This window comes from Haemaphysalis longicornis, unplaced genomic scaffold (genome assembly GCF_048455015.1).
Source record: "Haemaphysalis longicornis isolate Haplotype H1 unplaced genomic scaffold, Haemaphysalis longicornis Haplotype H1 scaffold_1, whole genome shotgun sequence".
Classification (NCBI taxonomy): domain Eukaryota; kingdom Metazoa; phylum Arthropoda; class Arachnida; order Ixodida; family Ixodidae; genus Haemaphysalis; species Haemaphysalis longicornis.
The window spans coordinates 8261729-8287698 of NW_027526203.1; the positions used below are offsets into that span (position 1 = coordinate 8261729).

At 47.3% G+C, this 25970-nt stretch overlaps 1 protein-coding gene across 1 annotated transcript in view; it reads left to right on the forward strand.

Moving 5' to 3' along the window:
* The window catches only part of LOC144175053 (uncharacterized), an 81873-nt gene that overhangs the window by 48620 nt on the left and 7283 nt on the right, over window positions 1-25970 (forward strand). Inside the window, exon 4 of the mRNA XM_077704092.1 lies at window positions 8696-8818. Coding sequence (XP_077560218.1) covers window positions 8696-8818 — 123 coding nt within the window. The remainder of the gene's footprint in view (window positions 1-8695; window positions 8819-25970) is intronic.

Below are 25970 nucleotides of genomic sequence, written 5' to 3' on the forward strand. Positions count from 1 at the left end.
CTGCTACTCTCTTCCCACTACTGGACTGGCACGTCCTGGATGACCCTTATGGAAGCGACCACTTTCCAATCGTGCTGAAAGAAAAGGTAGTGTCGACACATGGGCAGTACAGTGTACCACGATGGAGGATGGGGTCTGCTGACTGGAAAAAGTTTCGACAGCTAACCTGTCTTCCACGTGACTATCTAGATTCACTGGACATCGACAGCGCACTTTCCTTTATCGAAAAGCACATAATTGAAGCCGCTAGTGAATGTATCCCACAAAGTTCTGGTAACCCAAAAAGAAAGCCGATTCCTTGGTGGAATGAGGACTGCCAAAGTGCTAGGAAAAAACAGAATGCAGCATGGCGCCTCTTCCGTAACTCTCCCACGACTGAAAACTACATAAACTTCAAACGCATCAAATCCCAATCGAGAAGAGTGAGACGGATAGCAAAAAGTGATAGTTGGGAGAAGTACATAGAGGGTATTAACTCTTACACCGACCAAAATAAAGTATGGAATAGGATACGCAAGTTGCAAGGGCAGCAGACTTGCCCCCGCCCTCTAGTTGATAATGCTGGTGGCACTCTGGAAGATCAGGCGGATGCACTGAGAGCATACTTTGAGTCGGTTTCAAGCGCAGCGCACTACTCAGCGAAGTTTCTTAAATTGAAACGTAAGGAAGAAAAACTGCAACTTCATCGTAAATCACCTCCAAGTGAGGCATATAATGCTGAGTTCTCTATTGCTGAGTTCGAAGCTTGCCTAAACACACTTGGTAAAGCAGCACCTGGACCTGACAATATTCACTATGAAATGATCAAGAACTTGCACCCAGAAACTCAACTTGCATTACTATCACTTTTTAATAGGATCTGGAACAATGGATATATCCCTCCAAGGCTGAAAGAGGCCATTGTTGTTCCAGTATTGAAGGAAGGGAAGGACCCAGCAGTTGCATCTAGCTACAGACCTATAGCTCTGACTAGCTGTTTGTGCAAAGTATTTGAAAAAATGATCAACCGAAGATTAATGCATTTTCTAGAAGCAAACAGGCTCCTGGATCCATTCCAGTGTGGCTTTCGAGAACAAAGATCCACGCTTGACCAACTTGTGCGCTTGGAGTCCCAAATAAGATATGCGTTCGCGCATAAACAGTACTTTCTGTCTGTATTCTTTGACCTTGAAAAGGCCTATGATACTACTTGGCGGTTTGGTATATTGAGAGATCTTTGTGCCCTTGGGATACAAGGAAATATGCTAAAAACAATTGAAAGCTACCTCTCTGATAGGACATTTCGTGTAAGGATAGGCAGTACTCTGTCTAAACCACTCACACAAGAGACAGGGGTGCCGCAGGGAGGTGTGCTGAGCTGCACACTTTTCATTGTAAAAATGAATTCCCTACGCACTGTACTTCCGCCAACCATGTTTTACTCAGTGTATGTTGACGATGTGCAGATCGGCTTCAAGTCCTGCAATCTCTCCTTTTGTGAACGCCAAATTCAGCTGTCAGTGAATAAGCTCTCCAAATGGGCAGATGAGAATGGCTTCAAGTTTAACCCCTCAAAAAGTGCCTGTGTACTGTTCTCGAAAAAAAGGGGCATTGCCCCTCCACCAGAAATCTACTTAAATGGACAGCTGCTTCCTGTTAAAGCAGAACATAAGTTTCTCGGATTGATTTTCGACTCGAGACTCTCGTTCACCCCCCACCTGAAGCATCTGAAACTGAAGTGTTTGAAGGCAATGAATGTGCTTAAGATACTAGCACACATGAAATGGGGCACTGACAAGAAGTGTTTACTACACCTGTACAAAAGTCTTGTTTTGTCCCGCCTAGATTATGGATGTGTAGTTTATGGGTCAGCCTCTAGCACTGCACTGAAAATGCTTGATCCTATCCACAATCTCGGCATCAGGTTGGCCACAGGGGCCTTCCGCACTAGTCCAGTACTGAGCCTCTATGCTGAATCAGACTGTTGGTCTCTGGAGTACCAGCGAACTTTTATTGGTATTATTTATGCCCTGAAGGTTACGTCACAGCCCGAGCACCCGTGTGACTCCCTGATTAGAGATAACTCAAGAATGCTGCTCTTTTCAAATCGACCTTCCTTAGCTCAACCGTTTCCACTGCTGATCAACTCCATCTCTACAAAACTATCGATCTCGTTTGATGACACCCTCAAAATGACTCCAGATGAATGCGTGGCACCCTGGGATACAAGCATCATATCATGCGACACCTCATTTAGACAAGTAGACAGGAAAGGCTCACTATTGGAAGTCAAACAGCACTTCGCATACCTCCAAGACAAGTACAAGGCTGCTCAGTTTTTCACTGATGCATCGAAAACCAAATCGGCTGTGGCCTGTGCAGTTGTTGGACAGCATCTTTCAATAGCAAAAACAATGCATAAAAACACTACCATATTTACAGCAGAAGCACACGGAGTATATCTGGCTGTGGACCACATTATCACAAGCAAAACACAAAAGTCTGTGATCTTCACAGACTCACTCAGCGTTGTCACAGCCCTATCCACAGGAAAGGGAACCAAGAATCCCACATTTACTGTGCTTCTTAAAGCTCTGTACAAAGCACACCAGCTAAATTTAGAAATTATAGTGTGCTGGGTTCCTGGCCATTGTGGCATAGCTGGCAACGAGGAAGCCGACCAGGCTGCTGCCAGAGCAGCTGAAAGAACCATTATTGACATCACGCAAGTACCTTACCTCGATATGAAACCAGCAGTAAAACACATACTCCTTCAGCTCTGGCAGAAAGAATGGGATGGAGAAGTCAACAACAAGCTTCACTTGGTACAACCTATAATCGGCCGATCAGCTGCCAGGGAAAAAAACAGGGCCTTTGAGGTCTGGCGATGCAGACTACGAATAGGACACACACATGGCACGCATTCCTACCTCCTGACTGGTGACCAGCCTCCAAACTGTGCCAGATGTGGTGAGGGTCTTTCAGTCCTCCATGTTTTGGTTGTGTGCTCGGCCATGGAACCAGAAAGGAGACGCTATTTCCCGGAAATGTACCGTAAGAATATGCCACGGCACATTGCAATGTTTTTATCAGACTGTCCTGTGTTCGAGTTCAGCAGAGTTTTGGAATACCTTGATGCTATCGGTTTTTTAAAGCAGGTTTGTTTTAGAAAGTAGCATTCTCGTCCACCTTCTTCATCCGTAGGGTTCTATTTACCATGGCCCTATACACCGTTAGCTCATTCCATGCCTCATCACGCTCCTCACTCATCTTTTGGATCCGGCCCTTTACACCGAAGTAATTTTATGCACTATTTGCACTCATTTCATTAGCACATTTTTACCTCATCATAGAAATGGCGCTCTTGGCCTTAGATGCCCTTGCGCCAAAAAACCCCACCAAAGAAGAAGACTGTAGTTGAAGACATAGCAATTTAATTTTTTGTCATCGAGGTTGAACACTGCAGTACTCAAATGCAAACTTTTTTCCAGTGCATTTACAGTTCAGCCTTGATATTTACATGTGCTTTTTTTTTTTAAGAAAATAAAGTGCCTTTACTGTGATGTCTCGCAGTTGCAGACTTAATCCATTTTTTATTTGCTGTCAGTAAAATGTTTGCAGTCTGAATATGTACAGGAAAAAGATCCTGTTCGTCAAATCTGAACACTTTGAAGCGAAAGGCTGCAGATGCAGACCCTTTGAATTTCTGTTTCCTAGTGGTCGTTAGTATACCAGGGTTCGCACAGGTCCTTGAAAAACTTGAAAACCCTTGAATGTAGAATTGCCTATTTCAAGGCCTTGAAAGTCCTGGAATTTTTAAATGGTCCTTGAAAACCCTTGATTTTCCTGGAGAGAATCAATGACCCTGTCTTTTCACGAGCATTTAAAGTGTTTGTCGTGGATTTTAGGTGTTAAAAAATGTAAAGAAACATTGTAACAATCAAATTTCAATGTATTGCGTGCAATTGCCGTGAATTTTCATTATGGGGCAACATTGCGAGCAGGCAGTTCTCAATCGAATCCATGTCAGGATACAATCCAGTGAAAGCCAGCTTGTGTTCTCTGTCTTGCATCTTCCGTCTAGTCTCTGGACGCTCGCTCATTGCATGTTTGCTGTGCTTCATATGCTCCATCTGCGTTTTCTTTTACGTGCAAATGGCAGACGTGTACATAGTTTGTCCTGCCTTACAGCAATACTCACTGATTTAATTTCAGCTGATACACTTGCTGAGAAAGCAGGAGACGCAGGCAGGATTAACCAAGTTTTGAAATCGGACAGCCTGAGCAACACAGCAAAAAAAAAGAAAAACACCAACCATGAAATAAAAAAAAGGTGGGGGAGCATTCATGAATCCATTAGCGCGTATTTAAATGTGCACTAATGTGCTTAGGTATTGTGCCATAAAAAAACTTTTGCATTGTGTTGAAAAAGCTATAATCAGATAAAACATTAGATTGGGACCTTGAAAATGTGTTTTCTGGTCCTTGAAAGTCCTTGAAAACCCTTGAATTTTTGCTTTTGAAGTCTGTACGAACCCTGGTATACATTCGGCTTTAGAAAATGGCAGTTTTCGTGCTTTGTGTGTTTATGCATACGGGTATGGTCTCTTCTTTGTATTTTGTCTAAAATAACGTCGAGTACAGAATGGGAAGCGTGGAGTACAACATGGAAGTCTGGAGCGCAAGATGCGTGACGTTCGGGATTGCATAGGTTATGCGTATCGGAACAGAACGCGTGGAAGTGCTCAGTATATGCAACTCCAAGCCACTTGCCTGATTAGTAAACTTAAACTTGGTGCGGCGAACTTCTGCTGGTTTGTGCTTCCGCCGCGCGCCGAGTCGTAGAGCGGGCGGCCAGGCGGGCATCGAACTACGGGAAGCAGCGCCACCGCGCGCCAGGCATGGACCGGCGCATCACTTTTGACCGGCCCTTGGCGTCACCTCCCCCTTCTAGCCACCATAGCTCGGCGGTGTTTATTTTCCAGCCACACACAATGTTGCCCACCAAGCCTGGTGGGCAACAATATCAGGGTTGGGTGGCGCCACACACTTGTCACACCAACCATATCATATTCTGTTTCAGATACAGTTTGTAAGTGGAACCACTCATCTTGAACTTGAATTTTTCTGCATCTGCCGTCTGTACCATCCCTCTGCATACCCCCCTCCTGTGGCGCAATCCTGGTATAACAGCGACAGCAGCTAAAGCGCACGAAAGGTTACTTCCGCCAGTAGAAAGGTTACCTCCGTCAGTAGCACCGCACAGTAAATGGGAAGGTACGCAAGCAGTGCTGGTTTGCAGGGAAGTACTAATTCCGATGTGTGCAATTTCCAAGCACAGGCAAAGTGAATTCAGATGTCTGTAGAATTTGCTTTGTTTGCAGCAGGTGCAGGTTGTGTGGGGGAAAGTATGGTAGTTTTGGTAACTGTGGCCACTCTGGAACATGGCATGGTATGAAAGGTGTGAGATGGAGTTTGTTTTAATAACTTTTGTGTGGGAGGCGTTTCATTTAGTGCCTGAAGTGCATCTTTGAAGAGCAGCTGCACTTTCTGCAATGAAGTGGGGGGTGGCCCTAGTGCATGAAGCAACCGACATACACACGAACAGGGGGCCAGTTTAACTGACAGCAGTGAAGACTCATTGCAAGCCACAAACTTTGTGGCAGGTGTTTTTTGTGCGCACTTGTTTTCTTAATCTTGTGAGCAGTACACAAATGGGGAAGAAGCAACTTGCATGGGACGAGGAGGGAAAGAAACAGTCCCTTTTGGGGCCATGCGATGTCTGGTGGAGGAAATGCGTGACTTCTCTCAGCCCAGCTTCAAACTCCTGTGGACTTGTCTGTTGCAGGCTCTCTGTTGTGCATCCCTCAGTAAAGCTGGGCTGTACTCAATGCCGGCAGCACTTAGTACTTGTCACATTGCTTAAGCAGGCAGTTTCTATGTGTCTTATTACAAAGTGTGAAAACTTATTGGAGCCATTTTCCAGTATTCGCCAAGTCAAGAGGATATCTGTATTGTTTCAGCTCTCTCTTCCTTTGCTATAGTTTTCTGTTTTCTTGAACATGGGTGTATTTAATACCTTTGGGCACGGCAGGAAGAATTATTTGAGGAGGAGAATCCGCTGGCCTGGGACAGCGCAGGCGGGTGGCGCGTTAATGTCACGGTCTGACGAGGAGGAAATATAGCTTGCGGAGCAGCACAACAGATGGCACGTCAAGCACGTTGCCATAGTTTACATGTTCTTCTACGGACGTGACGCATGAAAATCGTAATATCAACTAATATGTTGTGAAAACTGCCAGATTGCTTTCTGTAAAATAAATAAATGGAAGTGCTAGTCGTTTTAGCAGCAGTTATTAATAAATACTGCCCTACTTACAAGTCGTACCGCGCTTGAAACGAAGCACTAGAAGGAATCCTTGAGCAGACCTCTGCCGACGCTCACTCTTGCCGCTCTCTCGCGGGCGGCTTCTCAGGTTTGCACGCACTTTTCATGTTGCACAGGCAGGGCGGCGAAGTTAGGACAGTCTGAATATGAACTAATGGCATAGAGTATAAGAACCATCATTCATTGGAACTAATAATACCTAGATTCTCAACCACGTCTTTTTTTATTGTAGGTTTCGCATTCTAAAAAAATCAAAGCCCCTTCGTCCTGCGACAACGATGTTTGAAACGCGAAGATTTCTTCCGCCCCAAACCGACAAGGGATTCGTCGGTGTCATCTGCCCACGACGGCAGCCGGCTATGCACTGACTGACCTTGAACCGGCGAGCCTGTTCTCTTTGGCGCCTCGCGACAGAGGGCGCGTCGGGGCTGTGCCCGGTGGTGTGATAAAGTCACAGCGCTGGAGCAAGCCCTGTTGCGCCTCCTCAATAATTCCTGCTCCGTGACTTTGGGTATGTTGCATTATGCATTGGCATCACCCTTCCACTCGGGAATAGTAGCAGCTTGAAATGCATATTTAATTTTGTTAATTGGGCCCAAGGTTTTTTTTTTTGTTCTGTGCAGCCGATTTTTCTCTGGCTACTGAAAGATTCACATTTTTTGTTATTGCAGCTTATATTTGTGGGGAACATGCACTGAGCAGGAGCAGTCTTCTACACACACTTTTTGGGCACATGAGACAACAACTAGAACAAGATCCTTTGCTGTGGCACCTTTCTCAACGGGGGGCGTATCATCATGGTGTTCAGAAAACATGGAATACTGGTCAGAAGGCAGTACACGAAGTGGTGTGCTTCCTTGGCATAGCGAATTCGCTGCAAGCACTTAGGAAAAGACATCCGCTAGGGTTTTGATTTGATTCCCCTTTTTAGCCCTATAACTGTTTGGTACAAGTTTAGTTCTCCTGTGCCAAGATCTTTGGGAGACAAGGCTTGCTGTAGCCTTTGTACTTGGTTGCTTCAATCTTTTGGACTGCATCTTTGTGGGTCCAGATTGCAAGTCTGTTTTTCTGAAGTGGAACAGCTTGCAGAGGGTGTGTGTTTCAGGGAAAACTTTAAAGGAGTACTGACACAAAATTTCAAAGCTGAGATGACTATGTAAAAAGCTTCCTTTGTATATAGAGATAACCCCCAAGAAGTTTCAGCTGTAACTGTCCAGTGTAACATATTTTAAACCAATTTTAATCTTTGCAAGCCACAGAAAGCTTAGAACGGATACCCTTTCAACATCGGCATCAGCATGACGTCATCTGCTCCTCACCCCAAATTGCTGACGACAGGGCTCCTGCAACATAGCCAAAGCGCTGGCTGCTGTGGGCACATGTGGCTTGGCCTTGTGCATCACATCACAGCTTGAGGACTGGTGTCACGCTGTCCGGGTGCGTGCAGCCACTACCGGTCTGGATGTGCGCGCGCACGACCAGACCAGCCGTGGTGCATCGCGAACAGTGATGTCAAGCGCCCTCCTGTCATGATGGCCGCCCTGGTGTTTGTTTTATTGAAACTGAAACTTACAGGAAGAAACGAGGCTGTAAACAATTATTTACGCTTCGATCGACCGTATAATGTGCCATTCTATGATTAGTGGGCTGGGAGGCACCCATAGCAGTATAAAAAAACGAAACACGAAAATTTTGTGTCAGTAATCCTTGAGTAATTTGTTAAAATAGGATTTTGGAGGTAAAGTAGTATTTTTGAGGAAAGTTATCAGGCCGTGGTGGCTGCTATAAAGTGGGTTCCAAGTTCTATTTAGAGAAATTATTAGCTAGATTTTAATTACTGCAGTTAGATGTCTGATTGTAATGGGAAAATTGCAAAGGATCATCAGTGACGTGGTACCCGTCTGGTTTGTGAAAATATGGTTGCCCACATAACTCCGGGCCCAGAACGCCAGCCCTCTAGATGCGTGCACCTGGAACCTGGTGGCTGCAAAGCGCCACAAAGCCATACTCATGTGCAGTATTGGAAAGCCTGCTGCTGAGGTCAGTCTAGTTGGAGAAGAGGGTGCAGAAGTGGGGTGCTGCTTTTCCTCTACGTCCCCTTCCCTTACTTGCAATGGGGCAAAAAGAATTCTGCACCAGCCAGTTGCGTGCTCCATACGTTGTAATATGTATGGAACTGTGAGCATGTCGAAATGGGTTAATATCTAATCTTGTGTGAATTCACTCAACTTCTTCTACACTTCCGTCATCCGGCGATGGCAGGGCACTCTTGGGAAACTTGTCGTGCACTCTTTTTGCGTGGCTCACTGGCGGCTGCCCTGTCCGCAGGAGATCATCGTGTACTCCGAGCGGGCCTTGCCGCCGGGCTTTCTCCTGGAGAAGCTGGACCGGTACTTCCCCAAGCCCACGGACGCCGTCTGGAACAAGTTTGCCGAAACCTACAGTCTCAAGGTGCGTGGCAGCGCAGGCCAGTTCTCGCCCAGGTTGCAGTGTGCTTGTTCGGGGAGGGGCTGACAAGTGGCCAGGGTTTCTGGTATGGCATGCGGATTTCAATCACAACACACAAGGCAGCCCTCTCTTTCTACTGGCCTGAACATATGGTGTGGGTGAGACTGTGTAGTGCGGCAATGCCTCCAGTCAGAGTAGAAGTCTTCAGGGGACACGCTGACGTGCAAGCCTTGTGCACATGCTTGGCCTTTCCGCCCAGGACCTTTTAGACAGAAGAGCAGAGCAGAGCTGCTGCGGCGAAACATAGTTGCCTTTTGTTCAGTTGGGGTGGAAGAGTGATCGTTTTGATGTCACTTATAGGATCCTCGTTCCTACCTTGCTGCGTAGTTGGCGCGCCGCACGTAACATTTCGCTCAGGGCGCCCTTTCTAAGTGTATTTTCGTGCTAATTTTTGGCGTTTGAAGTTAATTATCAGTGCGTGAAACGTAGTTTGACCTCATGGGGACTTTATAACCGTGTCAACCGTGGTAGGCTGCCGGCAAACGACTTGAGCGTGGTGGTGTATGCGGACGTTTGCGACTGAACCTGGTGTAAGCGTAAGCTGTGGCTCCTTTCCCCGATCGACATTGTAGGCCGAGCTAAATTTCTAGATTTCGCTTGCCGTTCGCAAGAAATTTATTAAGCAGAAAATCATGAAGCGTTTCCTGCTCGCAGAAGCGCTCCGCACACATGTCCACCGTGCCTCCTCTCCGGCAGCTCGAACCGACGCAGGTCGCACCCATAGAGTTTCATACAATAATAACTAGAGGGGAAACTGGCGCTAGTGTCAACGCGAATATGGCAGCGGTGCTTACGCTTCAATGGGAATGATGGGTAGTTCTGGAACTGGATTGTGTAGGATCGAAACGTGCTTATGGCTGCGCAAATTGCGTTTTTTGACAAAAAAACTTATTGCCCGGGGTTCTCCGTTTACAAATTACATGGTGAACAAGAAAGTTAGTGACCAAAAACTGGTTTTGTACGAAGTAAAACGGCGCGCTTAAATAAAAAGCAGACCGGGAGTTGAGGAGGTTTGTGGAGCAGGTTTGCCATTTGCCGCCAACTATAGCAGGACGCGGACTTCTTTAAAAACTATTTGTAAAAGTTTCGGTGCTTGTAGTTTGTAATACCAGAGTCCTTCAATTCTTTTCTGGTCACGAAACTCTGCCCGAAGGTTGATATAGGGACAAAATCTCTCGCTAGCGGCGCCACCCGTCGTAGGGGGGCCACAAGCCGCCGCCAGTGCTGGGCGTGTATGCGCACTACTGCCGACGTTTCGACGCGATTATGTGCGTGCTGTATTCTTCCTGTTACCTTTTCTTAAACGTCTCTGAACGCATCAATGCCACCAGGTATACAAGTCGATACGGGATCCAGTGTCGACGACGAATGAGAGCTGTTTACTTTGGAACGCACGCGCAGTTTGCTTGGGAGTGTGAGCCTACCTTATAAACAGCAGCGCATTTAAAGTGTTCTCACACCGAGCGATAACGATTGCGTTAATAATTACCTCATAGCCCAAATATATGCGTACTTATGATGCCTCGAAGCAGTACGTCCTAGCTCGCAAGTGTTGAAAGATGATGCTCATGCTCCATGCTCCCGATGCGAGCAGTTGCTGCTAGATCTGCTCGACAACGTGTTTATATTTGCGCCTGGCCGAAGGGCGATTATGTTAATGCGGTAGGTGAGCTTTCTATTCTGGTAGTGCCGCATGTAGGGGAAGGAAGGTGAACGGAATGATACACGACGGGGTCGTACAGGAGCAATCACCATTGGTTTATTATATCCGGCTCGCCTCTCGCGCGCTGCTACCCAAGTATTCAAATGAAGTGAATGGTACAGCCAGAAGTTTTATTCCAGACGTTTCAATTGAGTTTACACCCAAATGTGCAGTTGTTTTGGACACACGTTTGTGAGCGCCGATCGTTTTCTTGACGCGGGGACTTTCGATGGCGTGGTTATAGCAGCCGAGCGTTTTCGCGACCGCTCTAAACACGAGTTTCACGTGCCTAACATTTGATTGTTCACTTTATTCCACGCAATGTACGCGGGACACCCGCCGCTTGACGTTTCCTTGTGTTTAGTGTTTAGAGCATTATTAATTACCAGCCGACAACCCAGGATTTCCTCGGGAAGGGAAGTACGGCAGCCTAATCTGGAAGTTCCTTTTGATGTCAGTGCTCGCTGCTCGGCCGCCTTTGCCACTACCGAGGCACCACATCATACATTTTTTTAAATGCAGAGCATTTCAGTAACTCACGATGTCACCCGCGTTGACATCCGTAGTCCGCACCGTCGTTGTCCCTACTATATAAAAAAAATTACTATCCGGCGCCCGGTTTCCATCCCTCGACCCTGCGGGCGGAACGCAAAGTACATGGTGCTCTACCCACTGCGCCACAAAGCCAACACAGAATGGGACCCTACGAACGCGCCTTATATCGTTGACTCATTCAAATTACTGCTGACGAGCGCTCTCTCGTCAGCAGTTGCAACAAGTGCAACAACATTCATCATCATCACCAGCCTATCTACGCCCACTGCAGGGCAAAGGCCTCTCCCATTATTCTCCAATTGCCTCGGTCCTGTGCCAACTGTGACCAATTTATCCCCGCAAACTTCTTGATCTCATCTGCCCATCTAACTTTCTGCCGCCCCCTGCAACGCTTGCCTTCTGTAGGGATCCACTCTGTTACCCTTAATGACCAGCGGTTATCTTGCCTTCGCATTACATGCCCTGCCCACGCCCATTTCTTCTTCTTAATTTCTACTAATATGTCTTTAACACCAGCTTGCTCCCTGACCCACTCCGCTCTCTTCTTGTCCCTTAATGTTACACCTAGCATTTTCCGCTCCATTGCCCGCTGAGTCGTTCTCAATTTAAGTTGAACCCTCTTAGTGAGCCTCCAAGTTTCTGCCCCGTAGGTGAGTACCGGTAAGATGCAGCTGTCATACACTTTCTTCTTCAGCGACAATGGAAGGCTGCTATTCATTATCTGAGAATGTCTTCCATATGCACCCCACCCCATTCTGATCCTTCTAATTATCTAATTATGTAAGAGTACTAGAAGATATCTACAATGGGTCTACAGGTACCATCATCCTCCATAGGGAGAGCAGTAAAATACCTATAAGGAAGGGTGTCAGACAAGGAGACACAATCTCTCCAATGCTATTCACAGCATGTTTACAAGAAGTATTCAGAACGTTGGATTGGGAACAGGTGGGAGTAAGGGTTAATGGAGAATACCTCAGCAACCTCAGATTTGCCGATGACGTTGCCTTGCTAAGTAACTTGGGGGACGAATTGCAAAGCATGCTTTCCGCACTGGGCGAACAGAGTAGAACCGTGGGCCTGAAAATTAATATGCAGAAAACTAAAGTAATGATCAATAACCTCGGGACAGCACAGCGGTTTGAGATAGGTGGCGAGGCAGTGGAAGTGGTAAGCGAATATATCTACTTAGGCCAAGTTGTGACCCCAGATCCCAACCATGAGGCAGAGATAATTAGAAGGACAACATTAATGTAACGCAAACTATTTAACGTCGTGCGCCCCCGGAAATGCTCTGCATTTGATCGTGCCCCTCGCGAGGGGGATGTTTCACTGCGTCTTCTCTCGGTCGGGGGACCCGTAGCGCCATCTGGCGGAGGCGCGGCACAACTCGTAGCACTTTGAAAAGATGCGGGGCCAGCCAGCTGTGTGTGTGCGTGCCGCACTTGTACAAATGGCGAGTGCATTGGCTGTCCACAGAGCAAAGCATTCGTGCAAGTAAGCCGTTGCAGTCAGTCAGTCAGTTAGTTAGTTAGTTAGTTAACAACTCCGCAAGCATTTGCGTTTCTTGTTTCGTCGCTGCTTCTCTTTTTTGGGTGCTGCGGGGGAAGGAGGAGGGAGGGCGCAGTTATCATTTAAAGCATGCAATGAATCTTAAATTTGGTGCTAATGATACGCCGCTTAGACAATTCACGCCACCTCTTCGCTGGTTGCCTCTGAATCGCTGGCCGGGAACGCGGTTTCGGCTTTGTCAGGTAGGCCGGGAGCCCATCAAAAATCGTTGGAACGGCATCCGTCCGAAGCCTCGGTCTCTCTCGCTGAAGCGACACGACCACCCCGTTCACGATGTGCTCGTCGGTTCTTACAATGTCGCTAGCACCAAAATGCTTTTCGCGAACCCAAACGTTCTTGCTTTCGAAGTTGAAACCGCCAGCTTCCAACCGCGGTATAGCTCTCTTCTATTTCTCTCGAAGTCGGCGCTACTTGGGAAACAGAAGAGCGACGCCTTTTCCTTGTTGCTTCGGTATCCGGAGCTGCAGCCCGTCACACAGCATGTCTTAGGCATTGTGCACTCGAAATTTCATGCCGCCCACCTTGAACGCGGTGCACTGGCACATGAGTTCGCATGACGCTAATGCAGGAACTTTGGTGGAAGGAATACCGCGAGCTGCCTCCACACAACGCCTTCGGGCAGCCGCCGCTGCGAGTGCGTTCGTTCCGCTGGGCGCAGCGGGGCGATGGCCCCACTTGGACAGCTTGCGCCGCGTAGTGGCCGTTCTTGGCACCATATCAAGCTCTCCCATAGAGTGACGGAGAAGTTTCGTGACCAGAACGGTATTAAGAGACTAAGGTAATACTAAGAAAGTTTAGTGCTCATAAAAAAAAAAAGAAAGAAACTGATTAGCTTTGGAGAAGTTATTCTTGCCTGAATTAGTGACATTCATCAAGCTGCGTTCTTATCAGCCGCCGGTACTGCTGTTCTACGCCGTAGGAGCCGGCGTTCGCACGAAAGGTGTGGCTGTTCCAAGCCAGGGTGTCTAGCGACCGGGAAAACTGGGAAAACCGGGAAAAGTCGGAATTTTGCGCCACCGGGAAAAGTCAGGAAATTGTCAGGGAATTTTTCAATCAAGTAGTACCAGTCAGGGAATTTTTCAATCAAGTAGTACCAGTCAGGGAAAACCACTTCGGGGCCTGCCCACTGTTTCAGAATAGGGGAAACCAGTGTTGGGGCCCCCAAGAAGTTGCCGAACGCAACACGTTCGCACGCTACGAAAGTGTGAACCGCATGAAACGTTTTCTGGTTTTTCTGCAAGCAAAAACGCGCCGCGCATGCCTGAGGCCCGCTGACGCCGCCGCGAAAACCACCTGCACGGTGCGTGCCGAGCGGCAGGCGCCGGCAATATGGCGGCTGCACCGGCCGCGGAGTAGTGCGGTAGCTCCAACGACCGCTTCTAACTGCTCTTTAAAATGCTACTCAAGGCATAAACGCACTTGCTTATGCAGGATAGGAGCCACCGCAGGCACGAAATCCTCGACGCGTCCGTGAAAATACTGCGCACGAATCGCATGCAGAAACTCGCCGTTCGGTTCACGCAGCTTGCAGCTGGCTTAGGTTGCTGGTTGCACTTGCGCAGAGTTGCGATGTAGGTGGTGCCCAAATCACACGCAAGTCAGTGCTTTTTTGGAGCAAATCTTGAAAGAACTTCTTTCTTATGACATCAGGAGCCAGAATTACCTAATCAAAAAGGAACATGACATGGTTTGGCGTGAACCGAGTGGGGCGTTTTCTGCTCGCGAAAATGCGCCGCGCATGTCACAGACGGTCTGACGCTGCCGCGGAACCGCCTGCACGCTGCGTGCGGTGCTGCCGGCAGCGGAAACATGGCGGCGGCTTCGACCGCGAACTGGTGACGGGAGCTCGAGCGACCGCTTCTAAGCGTTCTCTAAAATGCCACACAAGGCACGCACGAAGTTGCTTGTGAGGTAAAAGAGCTTATAATGTGGGTGAAAACGGTACTATAACATATCATCCGCGCCACTAGTGAAAGCGCCCATGCAATACCTGCCGGGGTGGTAAGCCTAAACATCTCTGGTGGGGCCATCCGGCTGTCTCGAGAGCTTCAAAACTGCCGCCATGAGGCGTGCGGCTCTCCATTGGCGCAAGTAGGCAGGCTCCTCCCACTGCCTCGCGCGACGCGCGTCATTTTCTAAGCGAGGCAGAAGCTGCCGCGCGCGCGAATCGTCGACGCGGGCGTCAAAAAATCGCACGCACAGCGCCGACACGCCCGAATCGCGTGCAAAAACGCACCATGCGGTTCACGTTGCATGTCGAGCCAGGACAATAAAAAAAAATCAAAAGGTGCTCGCTGAAGCGCAACTTGAAGCTTCTATCCCGCAAGAGGAAATAAACTCTCTGAAGCCTTAACAGAAGGCAAGCAAACCTCAAACTGAACAAACTGAAGTTTAATGTGTTTTTCCTTATGATAGAATGTGTTTTGTATATGCTTTTTATATGCTTCACGGACCATTTACACAGAATGGCGCCTGTTGTATAGGTCAGGGAATTTCGTTTAAAATGGTCATGGAAAACATGGAAAAGTCAGGGAGATTGAATTAGCCAATTTGCTAGACACCCTGCAAGCGTTTCGCAACCGTCGTCAGCTTTGACAATACAGTGCTCTGCCAAATGAGCAGCACCGCAGCTCCTAATTCGCAGACAACTTCGGCGCACAGAGTGCCGTCATTTGTGTTTTCATGCTTGCTGTGCGGCAACGAATTGATGACCCATGTGATTCACAACTATGGGTTATAAAACATTTCTACTCAGGGCGGCGTCAGTCCACGTGCGGAATTCAGTTCAAGGAGAAACGTATTTTTTGAACGCTTCTTTCAACACACCGCGTAGGCAAATGCGTTCATGAAAGTCCAAAATGAAAATGAAACTGTCTGCACAATCGAATTCATAGTTACTTCTGCAAGCCATCAAGCGCCAATCCGAATCCAGAACTACTTATCATGCCCATTGCGGTGGACGATCGCACCGCCAGATTCCTCTCTAGTTGTTATTTTATGAAACTCTATGGGTCGCGCCAGCAACTCCTTGTTGCCGCTTTTTAAAATCACTCTGATCGCGGAAAAGGAGTATCACATTCGCAAAAGTGAATGTTAGTGTGGTGAAAAATTGTGCTAGGTAGTGTCATCAGCTGTGATTTTCAATGCAATGCTCAAATATCTGCTACGATCTATGCCGACCGCCCGCGGACGTCGGTCCCGGCACCCCCGGCCCCTTCATGCACGGTGCACTGAGCAGCCGAAGGGTGGTGAAACCTGCGCGCAAAAATCGGCCAAGGCCGTGGCTAGTATCTGGATCATCGATCGCATAAATGGCAGTCACCGCGGATACAAACTTCCACATACGAGAAAGGGGGTGACAGTGTGGTGAAAAGTTGTGTGAGGGACTGTCATTTGCGACTGTAACGATAGCGGCAATGAAATATCTGCCACGACACTAAGCCTAAAGTTCCCAACATCGGTCTCCGCGCATCCGAGCCCGGCGGCGAGTTAGATGAACAGAGAAGAGAAAGGTGCAGGCTCATTGACAAAAGCCCATGTTCAAAAATATAAATTTCCACGGTGAGGCCTTAATTAAAAATGAACATAGGCATGGCTAAACCCGCTCGCAGGTCTTGAAAACTCTCGTTAATACCATTCATACATTGCTAACAAGTTGTCGCAAAAAGTAAACATATCAGCAGTGCAGAGTACTAGTGATTGTTAATCGAATCAGGGCATAAATATAAAAAAAAAACATGGGAGGGGAATTAGGCACTGCTTAAGCCAAACTGCAGATCGTACCAGCACTTTTAAGCATGTGCGGCGAAGCAGTTCGGTCACCATTCTTACGTAGTCAATCATTTACCGGGCAATGTGCACAGTACACGTGGTGAGATCACAACTGAGCGGCACGTTTCCGTCGCTGTTGCAAGGTCTATTTTATTGGCACACACAGTCTCGTACTTTTCTCGGCACCAATTGCATCGTCCTTGGCGTTAGCTGGCTGCATACGAGCTGTTGCTGGCGATGGTAGAACTACGTGGCCGCGGCGGTGTCGCCAGGAACAAGCTAGTTGCTGATTGCTTGCCCGCCTTATTCGGTCTGTAAACAAGTGTTTTCTGTAATTTGCATAAAAACCATGAGGAGGGTGGCCACACGGTGGCCACAACAAAAAACGTGCGGTCGCATAAGCATAGGAAGTGTGTTCTAGCAGACGACAACATAACCCGGGTATGCAAAAAAAGCGAACCGAAAGTGAAATAGTAGCGTCATGGTGGCGGAGCACGCCCGGTCATGTGGGTAATTAAATTGCTGTTGGCAGTTCCCACCCGCCGCTGAAACGCAAAAGTTCTTTTGAGCAAGCAAACGGCCGTGAAATCTTGGTGTACCCAATACGTTACTCCTGTGTTTGTAGCAGGAAATAGTGTTATGGGGCGGCAAATATGTCTCCTGCGAATGCCTGCTACGCACGCTCAGAAGTCAGGGCTTTGGTACATTCAGCGAATGCCTCTGATCGCGCAGTAGGGCAAATTTATAAGCATGGGATCCTGCTGCCGGTGCACGAACGTTAGTCTGTTCTTAAACCACGCCGTGATATATTCGATTTCCCTGTGCAGGTCATAGACAGTAAAATATGTTTTAACAATATCTGCCTCTGCATAACATGCTTATAAAATGCCTACCGCGTAATCGGAGGCATTTGCTGAATGTACCAAACGACTGACTTCTGAGCATGCGTAGCAGGCATTCGCAGGAGATATATTTGCCACCACATAACACTATTTCCTGCTGCAAACGCAGGAGCTACATATTAGGTACACCCAGATTTCACGGCCGTTCATTTGCTCAAAAGAACTTTTGTTTGTCAGCGGCAGGTGGGAACCGCCAACAGCAATTTATTACTGACACGACCGGGCGTGCTGCAGCATATATGTGTCGGGTTGATTTTTGTTGGCTTCCCGTCAATAAAGTGAACAGAGAATGCCTCCAGAGCACAGAAATGTGCGATAGGGATTAAGCATGAGGGTGAATAAACAGCGCTTCCAAAATCAGCGCTTCCAAAATCAGCGCACGACCGTACTTGCCCTCGCAAATTTGCTAGGTTCGAAATCTTTCCGATTCAGCGCGACGACTCATTCGTGGCGGCGCTCAAGGGACTCAGGAAATTTGTGCAGCGAATAGACTCCACACATGCAGACACTGCTTTTGCCGTGGTGCACTTCGCACGTTTCTTGTATGAGCACTTTGCGCTTACGCTGATTGTTGGTGCAGCCAACAACGGCGTAGAGACGCCCGGATGGGTAGATTCTTTACATCGTAAGTAAAGTCAATGACGGTAACCTGCCCAGAATGAAGAAACCAACATTAATTGGGGATAAAAAGTAGAGTGTCGTGCTGGCGCGGCGAAACGTAGCCTCACAGGCAACCCCCGTGAGGGCAAAGCGTGCGTAGGGTGGCAAGTCGCCGGTTGAGAATGGAATTTATGGGCAAACCTGACAGCTCTCGGACGCTTTGAACGTTCTCCTTAAAGCACTGTTAAACTTTGCGCTGCTGACATGCCGAATAAATGACACTTACCGATCTTTGATGCCGCTGGGACGTCTGATATCCACGCACAGCATGGAACAACAGCGTGTGACTGTGGCAGCGTCTGCTCGCGACGCAGTCCCCAAGAAATGGCCGACTCGGCAAAATTCTGGTCTATAGCTTTAGTGCACTAAAGCCCAGACCAGCTTGCACTGTCTATTCTCTGTTAGCTCATGGCAGGCCTCCATACCTTGTTCACACACGTGGTTGGGCCTCGCCGGTGGTGAGGGTCAACGTCTGTAGAACCAAGGTCAGTTGTAAAATTTCGAAGCGTTTCCCGGCAGGGTACCGGGTGGCTCTGCGGTTGTGCGGCCAACATTTCTGTGCATTCTTGCATGTGCGTGTGTGCTCCAGCTGTAGATGGTTCGGCAAGCACCATGTCGGCGTGTTGTGTCCCCGGTTGCATGGGCGGTTTAAGGGGAAACCAAACCCAAAGGCGCTTTTCTCGCGCTCCAAGTTATCCCGGCCTTCGTGTAGCATGGTACCGTGCCAATGTGTGTCTCGACCGAAACTTCACACCGAAATCGCACAAGTGCAACATGCATTTTTACCCTGAGAGTATAGCAAAGAGCTACAAGCATTTCATTGAAGTAGAAGTGCGTGTAGAAACTGAGTGAGGAAAGTGGAGCTGTCGCGAAAATATTTCCAAACCTGCCTCCTTACCTATCCAAACCGCCGGCAAAAAGAAAGAAATTGCCACACTGAGACATGCAGATTGTTGCACAGACCTCGTCTTCCCAGAAAGCCAAAACAAGCACTAACGGTGCAGCCGAAGAAAGTGCTGCAAATTTAGACGTGCTGGCAGCGAGCAAGCTTCATTGAGAGACATGGAAGGAGATGGTTTTCCATTGGCAAGCTGGCGAAAGATTGTTGGCAGAGATTGCAATAAAAGTTACGTTGGGGTGTTTTTTTTGTTGTTGTTGTTATTGTTGTTCAGAAAATAGAGGGATAGCTTCTTTTAGTTTAAAAGTGTGTCATTCGGGGAAGAAGTAACTATCTCGGTCAGCTGCTGTCTCCGCTGCAGTGTCTAGAAGCTCTGTCAGTAGCGTAAATTCAGTTACTATAATCTCATTTGCCGAGACAAGGGAATGACACAAAGTAGACTCGATTATAATACAGTAAAACCTCGTTACAAGAGTCACTGTTAGAAGAGACACTCGGTTATAAGAGACATTTGAGTGAAAGTGCTTTGGTTGGTTCTCCTATGTTCACCATGTTAGTAACATCGCATACAAGAGACCTTAATTACAAGAGACACGTTTTCTGTTTCCCTTGAGTGTCTCTTGTAACGAGGTTTTACTGTAGCGGTATTTGCACTATTTACAGAGCTACTGGGCACTGCAGTGGAGACACAGAGATACTGTTTGTGCCGGGCGCAATGCGATCATCGTCTTCGTTTTTATTCCCTTCTCGGCCCCATCACCATGCTAAGCTGATACTTAAAGGGACAGACAACCGATTTTTGTCCGTATATGTACTCTAGCTCATATGAAAGCCAGCGTTTTATATAGCCCGGTAACCACAAGCAATTTGTGAACAAATCGGCGGAAATAATTTTAATTCGGCAGCAAACTTCCTGAAATCGGAAGGGTGGCGGTTCGTAGTGTCGAAACTTGGCACTACAATATGTGTCCCTGTCACGTGACCTGCAAACCTAGCAGCTACTGTAACTGCTGAAACGTTTATTTACGTATTGAAAACCTTTCAACACAAGTATTTGTACAAGGTTAAATTGTATATGTATTTCTAAACATTATTTTGAAAATTCTAAAGACACGCCGCCCGCCGCCACTGGGTTGCTCTCGGTGTGGCTAACTGAGCCACCATGCCCAGAATCAACGGCAGCGTTCAGTAAACAGACCCAGTGAAAGAGCTTTGACGATTCTCCCTGAGTCAGAGGCGTTAGTTCTGCCAAAATATTTGATTTCAGTTTCCAAATACGCCAACGGCAGCTTAAAAAAAAAAAAAAAAAAAAAAAAAACGTCGCGCCCGCGGAGAATCGAACTTCCCACCTCCGCAACGTGAAGCCAGATTCTAACTATCGTCTATCCCAACAGAAGGTGCATTCGTGCACAATAGACCGTTGCATTGAAAAAACACATAAAGGAACAGGAAAGCCTGCGATTCAAACTTTTTTTTGCTGGGGACAAGTTTTTAAATATAGTTTTTCGTTTCGCATACAGACAAAAGTAAGTTGCCGAGCTCTGTGTCATGGTTGCCAGCATCATTTTTAGGAGGGACACATACGGCTCGCAGATCTAAAAATTTTGATTTAAAAAGTTCTAGGGCGTTATCAGCAAAACCGTTTCTCGTCAAGGTGCTTTAAGTGATGCCCTTTCATTTGGGATAGAGAATATATACTCGACAAAAATCGGTTGTCTGTCCCTTTAAAATGTATAAAAAATTTCTAAAAACAAGAAAATCGGATGGCCTTGGGAAATTTAAAGCTTGCAGGAACAAGGCTAATTCAGCAACACGCAGCGCTAAGAGAGCGTACATGCACACCTTGTTCAATGAAGAATTAAAAAAACAGATGTCTGGAAACGCTTAAACACTTTAATAAACTTCAACCACAACCCTAATTGCGATAAGGTTAGTGTAAATGGCAGCATTATAGAAGGTACAGAATTAGCGGACACTTTCAATGACTTCTCTGTGTCTGCTCCGAGCATTCCTCATTCGCTCATGTCGCCTTCGGGTAAGCTCAGCCCATGGGACGCCAAAGGCGTGCGTTGTGTCCCTTTGTGTGTGGCATGTCGCCACACAGAGAATAATTGCCCGGCTGAGTCGTTCTCAGCAGAGTAGATTGACTCGTCACGGTATGGCCGGGGAAGCATGGAGTGCGCAAAAAAAGAGGGACTGCTGGTCATTGATGGGGGAAGACTGGCACCCGAAAGGGAAAAGACGATCTTTGTATGCGTAAGGAGAACCACGTGTAAGCGGTGGTGGTTCTGAAGAAGGCGATGGTTCTGCGTATTGGGCGAAACGTCTGCTTTAGCTGGATAACTGTCGGGGGGGAGGGGGGGGGAGGGGGAGGGGGGGGTGGGGGCAGAGGGCCTTTGTGGGTGAGGCGCACAGAAAAGTATGCCCCTCTTCTGCACGTCACCCCTTCATTCTTTTTCACGTTTCTGTGGAGCCCGGGAGGGTGTTGGCGTGGGATAATCGTCTCAGCTTGCGCGCACTGCATGTCCTCTCCTGAAAGCGGTGTTCCAGACAGACATTTTCTCCTCTGCGATTAGGCAGATTCGTTCGGCGGTATTTTTCGCTAGCCTAGGAAACTGGGGAACACCCACTTGACAAAAAGGGCGCGCTGCCCCCAAAGCGGGTTTACATGAATGCGACAGCAGCGTATCGCATTTGTTCGGCGAATCCGGGGCGGCTTTATTGTAAGCGCGAAGGCGCGACAGTCACCAGCCCTACCGCGGGCAGACGGCGGTCGCGATACCCGATGGCCATCTTCGACCTCGGTCACAACTAAAGCCCCTCCATTGCGTCCACGGCCGCTTTTTGCCTGGGCGGCGGCTGCCCAGAGCTGTGTATATTCAGGGGCCTGAGTCACAACAACGCCGACATGAGAGAACGGTGCAAGGGCAGAAGGGCCCTGGCTTTGGGAAGCTCACACTCTAAGTGCCACGCAACGCACAAGAGAGGCCGAAATTGTAAGTCATTTTCTTCCCTTGGCCCCTGATTTATGCTTGCGTGATCACTGTATCTTTTAATATTTAAATAATTGCTTCCTAATATTTACACGACGTCACAGTACCTTTATGTTTGCGAGCCAAAAGAAATTATATCTCCTTTTATTTCTAATGCAATTTTTGCGTTTGAATTGGTTGTTGAAGGAGCGCCAGCTATGAACCGGGTAGGTACCTTTGAAAGAGGGAAAACGTAAATTCTACTCATATAAATGCTTAACTATCATATGATGCACAAAGTTGACGAGGGTTACTCAAAGCGTATCGGGACTGCGTTAAGTTCATTAAGAGTTGCCGCTGTCCATGAAGTACATGAAGAGTTAAAAATATATTTGTGTTCGCTGCAGCTTTAGTAGTTTGCTTCATCTACATTCACGCAACTCAGTGTGAGGTAGCCGCTGTCGCATGGTGTGCCCGTTATCGGAACTTTTGTTGCCGCGTTTCATACCGACGCGCGCATTCACTGCTACGCCCAATTTTAAAATCATCATAGCAGTGTGCGGAAGTGAAGGACCTTCGTACTGGTGGCGAAGAAACCAACGTGCCTTTCTAGTAGTAAAATTTTCCTTCAGCTCTTTCGGGCCTTTTTTTTTTTTGAAGTTTAGCGGGCTCAAGAGTATCGTTCTTTCAATGCTAAATCGATTTGGCATGATGAACGAATGTCGTAATTAAAAAAAACAGGCTACAGACCACAGGCCCTCTCAAGAACACCAGTACACTTCCGCCCCCCGCCCCACATACGGGTGCACGCTGTAGTGATTTTGCCTGGATCCACGACTGTTATACGCCCTAAAATATCGCATGAAGTAAATTTCGAGCATTACTTAAGTAACCGAAATGACCGAGGAATTATCACTGTAAACAACTTTCCAATTTTTTGCCAATGTATTGGGTCGTAGCCTGAACCCATACTTCAATTTGAACATCACGGTCGCTGTACCACCTTAACTGTACCATTACTGTCCGTTTCATGCTGAAATACGGTAGTCTGTGGCATTTATGTACGCGGGGCCATGCCATTACGCATGTTTTCTTGGTGCTGAGGGCAACAAAATGCTGACTCATGTCGAGCATCGACCCAAGCCTGAAGGTCATGTGCAGCTTCCCACTGCACCCTGTTTTCTGGTGGACCAAGGAGCGTCCCAACATATTAATATATTTCCATTTTCCGAGTCGCTAATGAAAACCGCAAAATTCCTGTGCGTCCTTCAATGCTGTTTTAACGTTTACCTTTAAAACCGCCAGTGTGTGCTCGGCTCAACAATGGCAGCGCACGCGTCCACTAAACAGTATGTCCTTTCATTAATGTTTGAAACCAGAATGATAGGACCTCATTATAATTCTTTCCTGAGATCTCACGACAAAATTCCAAATGCAGCAAGGTTTTGCTTAACTTGCATGCCTAACCGCAAGAGTATGGTCAGACAACGCCGTCTTTGCGTTATTATTTGTTCTAGATAAATTTAAAGTTAATTATTGCATTGAATAGTGAACTTTGCAGTGATTTGCTCTACCTCATCCAGGAGTGGTACTTAGACCTAAAGGGGATTGCCGCCCCACAAAAGTTACAGATTAGTACGAATAATGCAAGTATTTCAGAACACCAAGGCCGAACTTTTTACAGCAGAGTCGACATTTGGGCGTACCGAAACGTTAACCAGATTGGCGATGTTACAAAGCACCAGCTTCTCATATTTGTCTGGCTTCCTTAGAAGCGATGAGGTGGACTGGGTCACAGAATCAAAACAGAAGCCGAAATTTCAACTGACATGCATGCTTGACAGTACCGATGGCTGAATTATTCCGCTTTGCGTGAGGGCTAATCCTACCATATTCGTGTAATTTTCGCCGTTAACAGCGCAGTTCTCGCGCGTGATGTCTGTGTAACGCTTCTTGTATGCATAATTCATAGCCTGTCGTTTTTTTTTCTTAAGATAAAACCTGCGCTACATATAACGTAAGTGCATAGACTCGGTGTATTCTGCAGAAACTTTGCCTCATTGCCCTTACACTGGAAGAGTGTACGGGCGCAGAAGGCTTATAAGCAAAACAATTTCTGCATTTAAACATCAACTAAATAGAAAGATCTCATTTTTACGGCCTACATAATTTTATTGCGGACGTCACAGACACCATACTGCACATGTTGAAATAAAGCAAGTAATCACGTGAAACTGTGACCATTTAGTGCAATGCCTGCACAATGTGCCCGTGCGTGCAATGTACGTCCCGTATCACGAGCGCAGATTTGCACCACGCGGTCTGCGGATTTTCGCCCAGTTTACAACTTCACCTGGCACAAATACAATCACAATCAACACCAATATCATGAGGGAACCTTCAAGGGCCTATTTGAAGACAAAATACAACCTAGTTCAATTAAATAGCACTAGCCTTTGGTAACTCGCACAGCTCCATTCCAATCACAGACGTTTTTTTCAACCCAAGCAATGCAACAAATGTCATAAATTTTCAAATTGTGCGCTGCAGTGAAGTAATATGGGCAGGAGTGATGTATATAGGCCAGCACTAAAACGTAGTTATGAGTATGTTAACTGCACGTTAGAATTCAAATGATAAGATCAATGGAGGCCCCTCTACAATCGCGCAATCATGTTCCTTGGCGGTGACTTAAGTCGGGTCAATCGTTGCAAGATCCTGTGATGTCATAGTGAAATCGCCGCCGGGAAGTGGGCGGGGATTCGCCACTGCTTCAAATGTTTAATTGACTGATTGATGGATTGTAGGGTTTAACACGCCGTAGTGGAGGGGCTCATGATTAATTTTGACCACCTGGGGATCTTTAACGTGCGCCGAAATCTTGTACATGCGGGCGTTTTTGCTGTTCGCCTCCACCAGAAAAGCGGGCGCTGCGGCCGGGAATCGAACCCGCGTCCTCATGCTCAGTAGCAGAACGCCCAATGTTTAATTTATTATGTCGATTATTCTTCTGATTAGTTTGAGATAGAACTGGTATCGTTGTTATTGGGACAAGACAGTCGTTTTAATGAACGACAGTCTTTTTAATGAACCCAACATGTATTTTATCTTCATAGCCTATAAGGGCGCTTGCAAACTGCCGCGCTTTTTTTTTCTTTCGGTAGGGGGGGGGGGGAGGGGGGGTCGAGAACAACCTTAGCCCCCCCCCCCCCGAACAAAAATCCTGGCTACGCGCCTGCTCCGGATTAATTTTGACCACCTGGGGATCTTTATCGTGCGCCGAAATCTCGTACACACGGGCGTTTTTGCTTTTCGCCTCCATCAGAAAAGTGGCCGCCGCGGCCGGGAATCGCACCCGCGACCTCGTGCTCAGCAGCGCAACGCCTTCCACTAAGCCACCGCGGCGGGTCCGTGCGAACACTCTTCGACCGGCGCTCCGTGGTTCCCGTCGGCGCCATGCATACGCGGCGCAGCGATGCAATTCGGCCACCGCTCCTGTGCTCCGTTCACTTTTGCGCAGACCTGTACTCTTCACAGAGGAGCTGAAAATGATGTTTTGTGGAAAGAGAAAGGCTGTAAAAGGCGCTACAATTTCAAAGCAAGGCCTTCCAGAAGCCCCATGTTCAAAAGGACATGAAATGCTACAACAGTGATGACTTTTGATAAGTGAAACCTATGTTGCAACTTCGGAAGCCTTTTTCTCAAAACAGTTTTCTTTGCCACCTGTGTCGCTTGTTCCAGGGATTTCTTCGTGACTGCTGGGTCTATTTTGATTCTGTTTCTTGCATTACATTCCTTGATGACCATTCCAGGTCGTGACACTCTTGGTTTTCCAGATTTGTTTTTTGTGATTTTTTTATTCAAATAGCCGTTCACAGTCGACATGCCTGTTGCACATTAACCTCTAAAAAAATGAAAACTAAAAAACATTGTGTTGCAAAAAAAATTCTAAAACTGTCATGACCTCGTCCATGTATTTGGGAATGCAAAGCATTCCGAACAAGTTTTCTATCATGTTTTATAAGTCGCTCAAGCTCGGTACAAGCGGAACAGAAAGAAAATT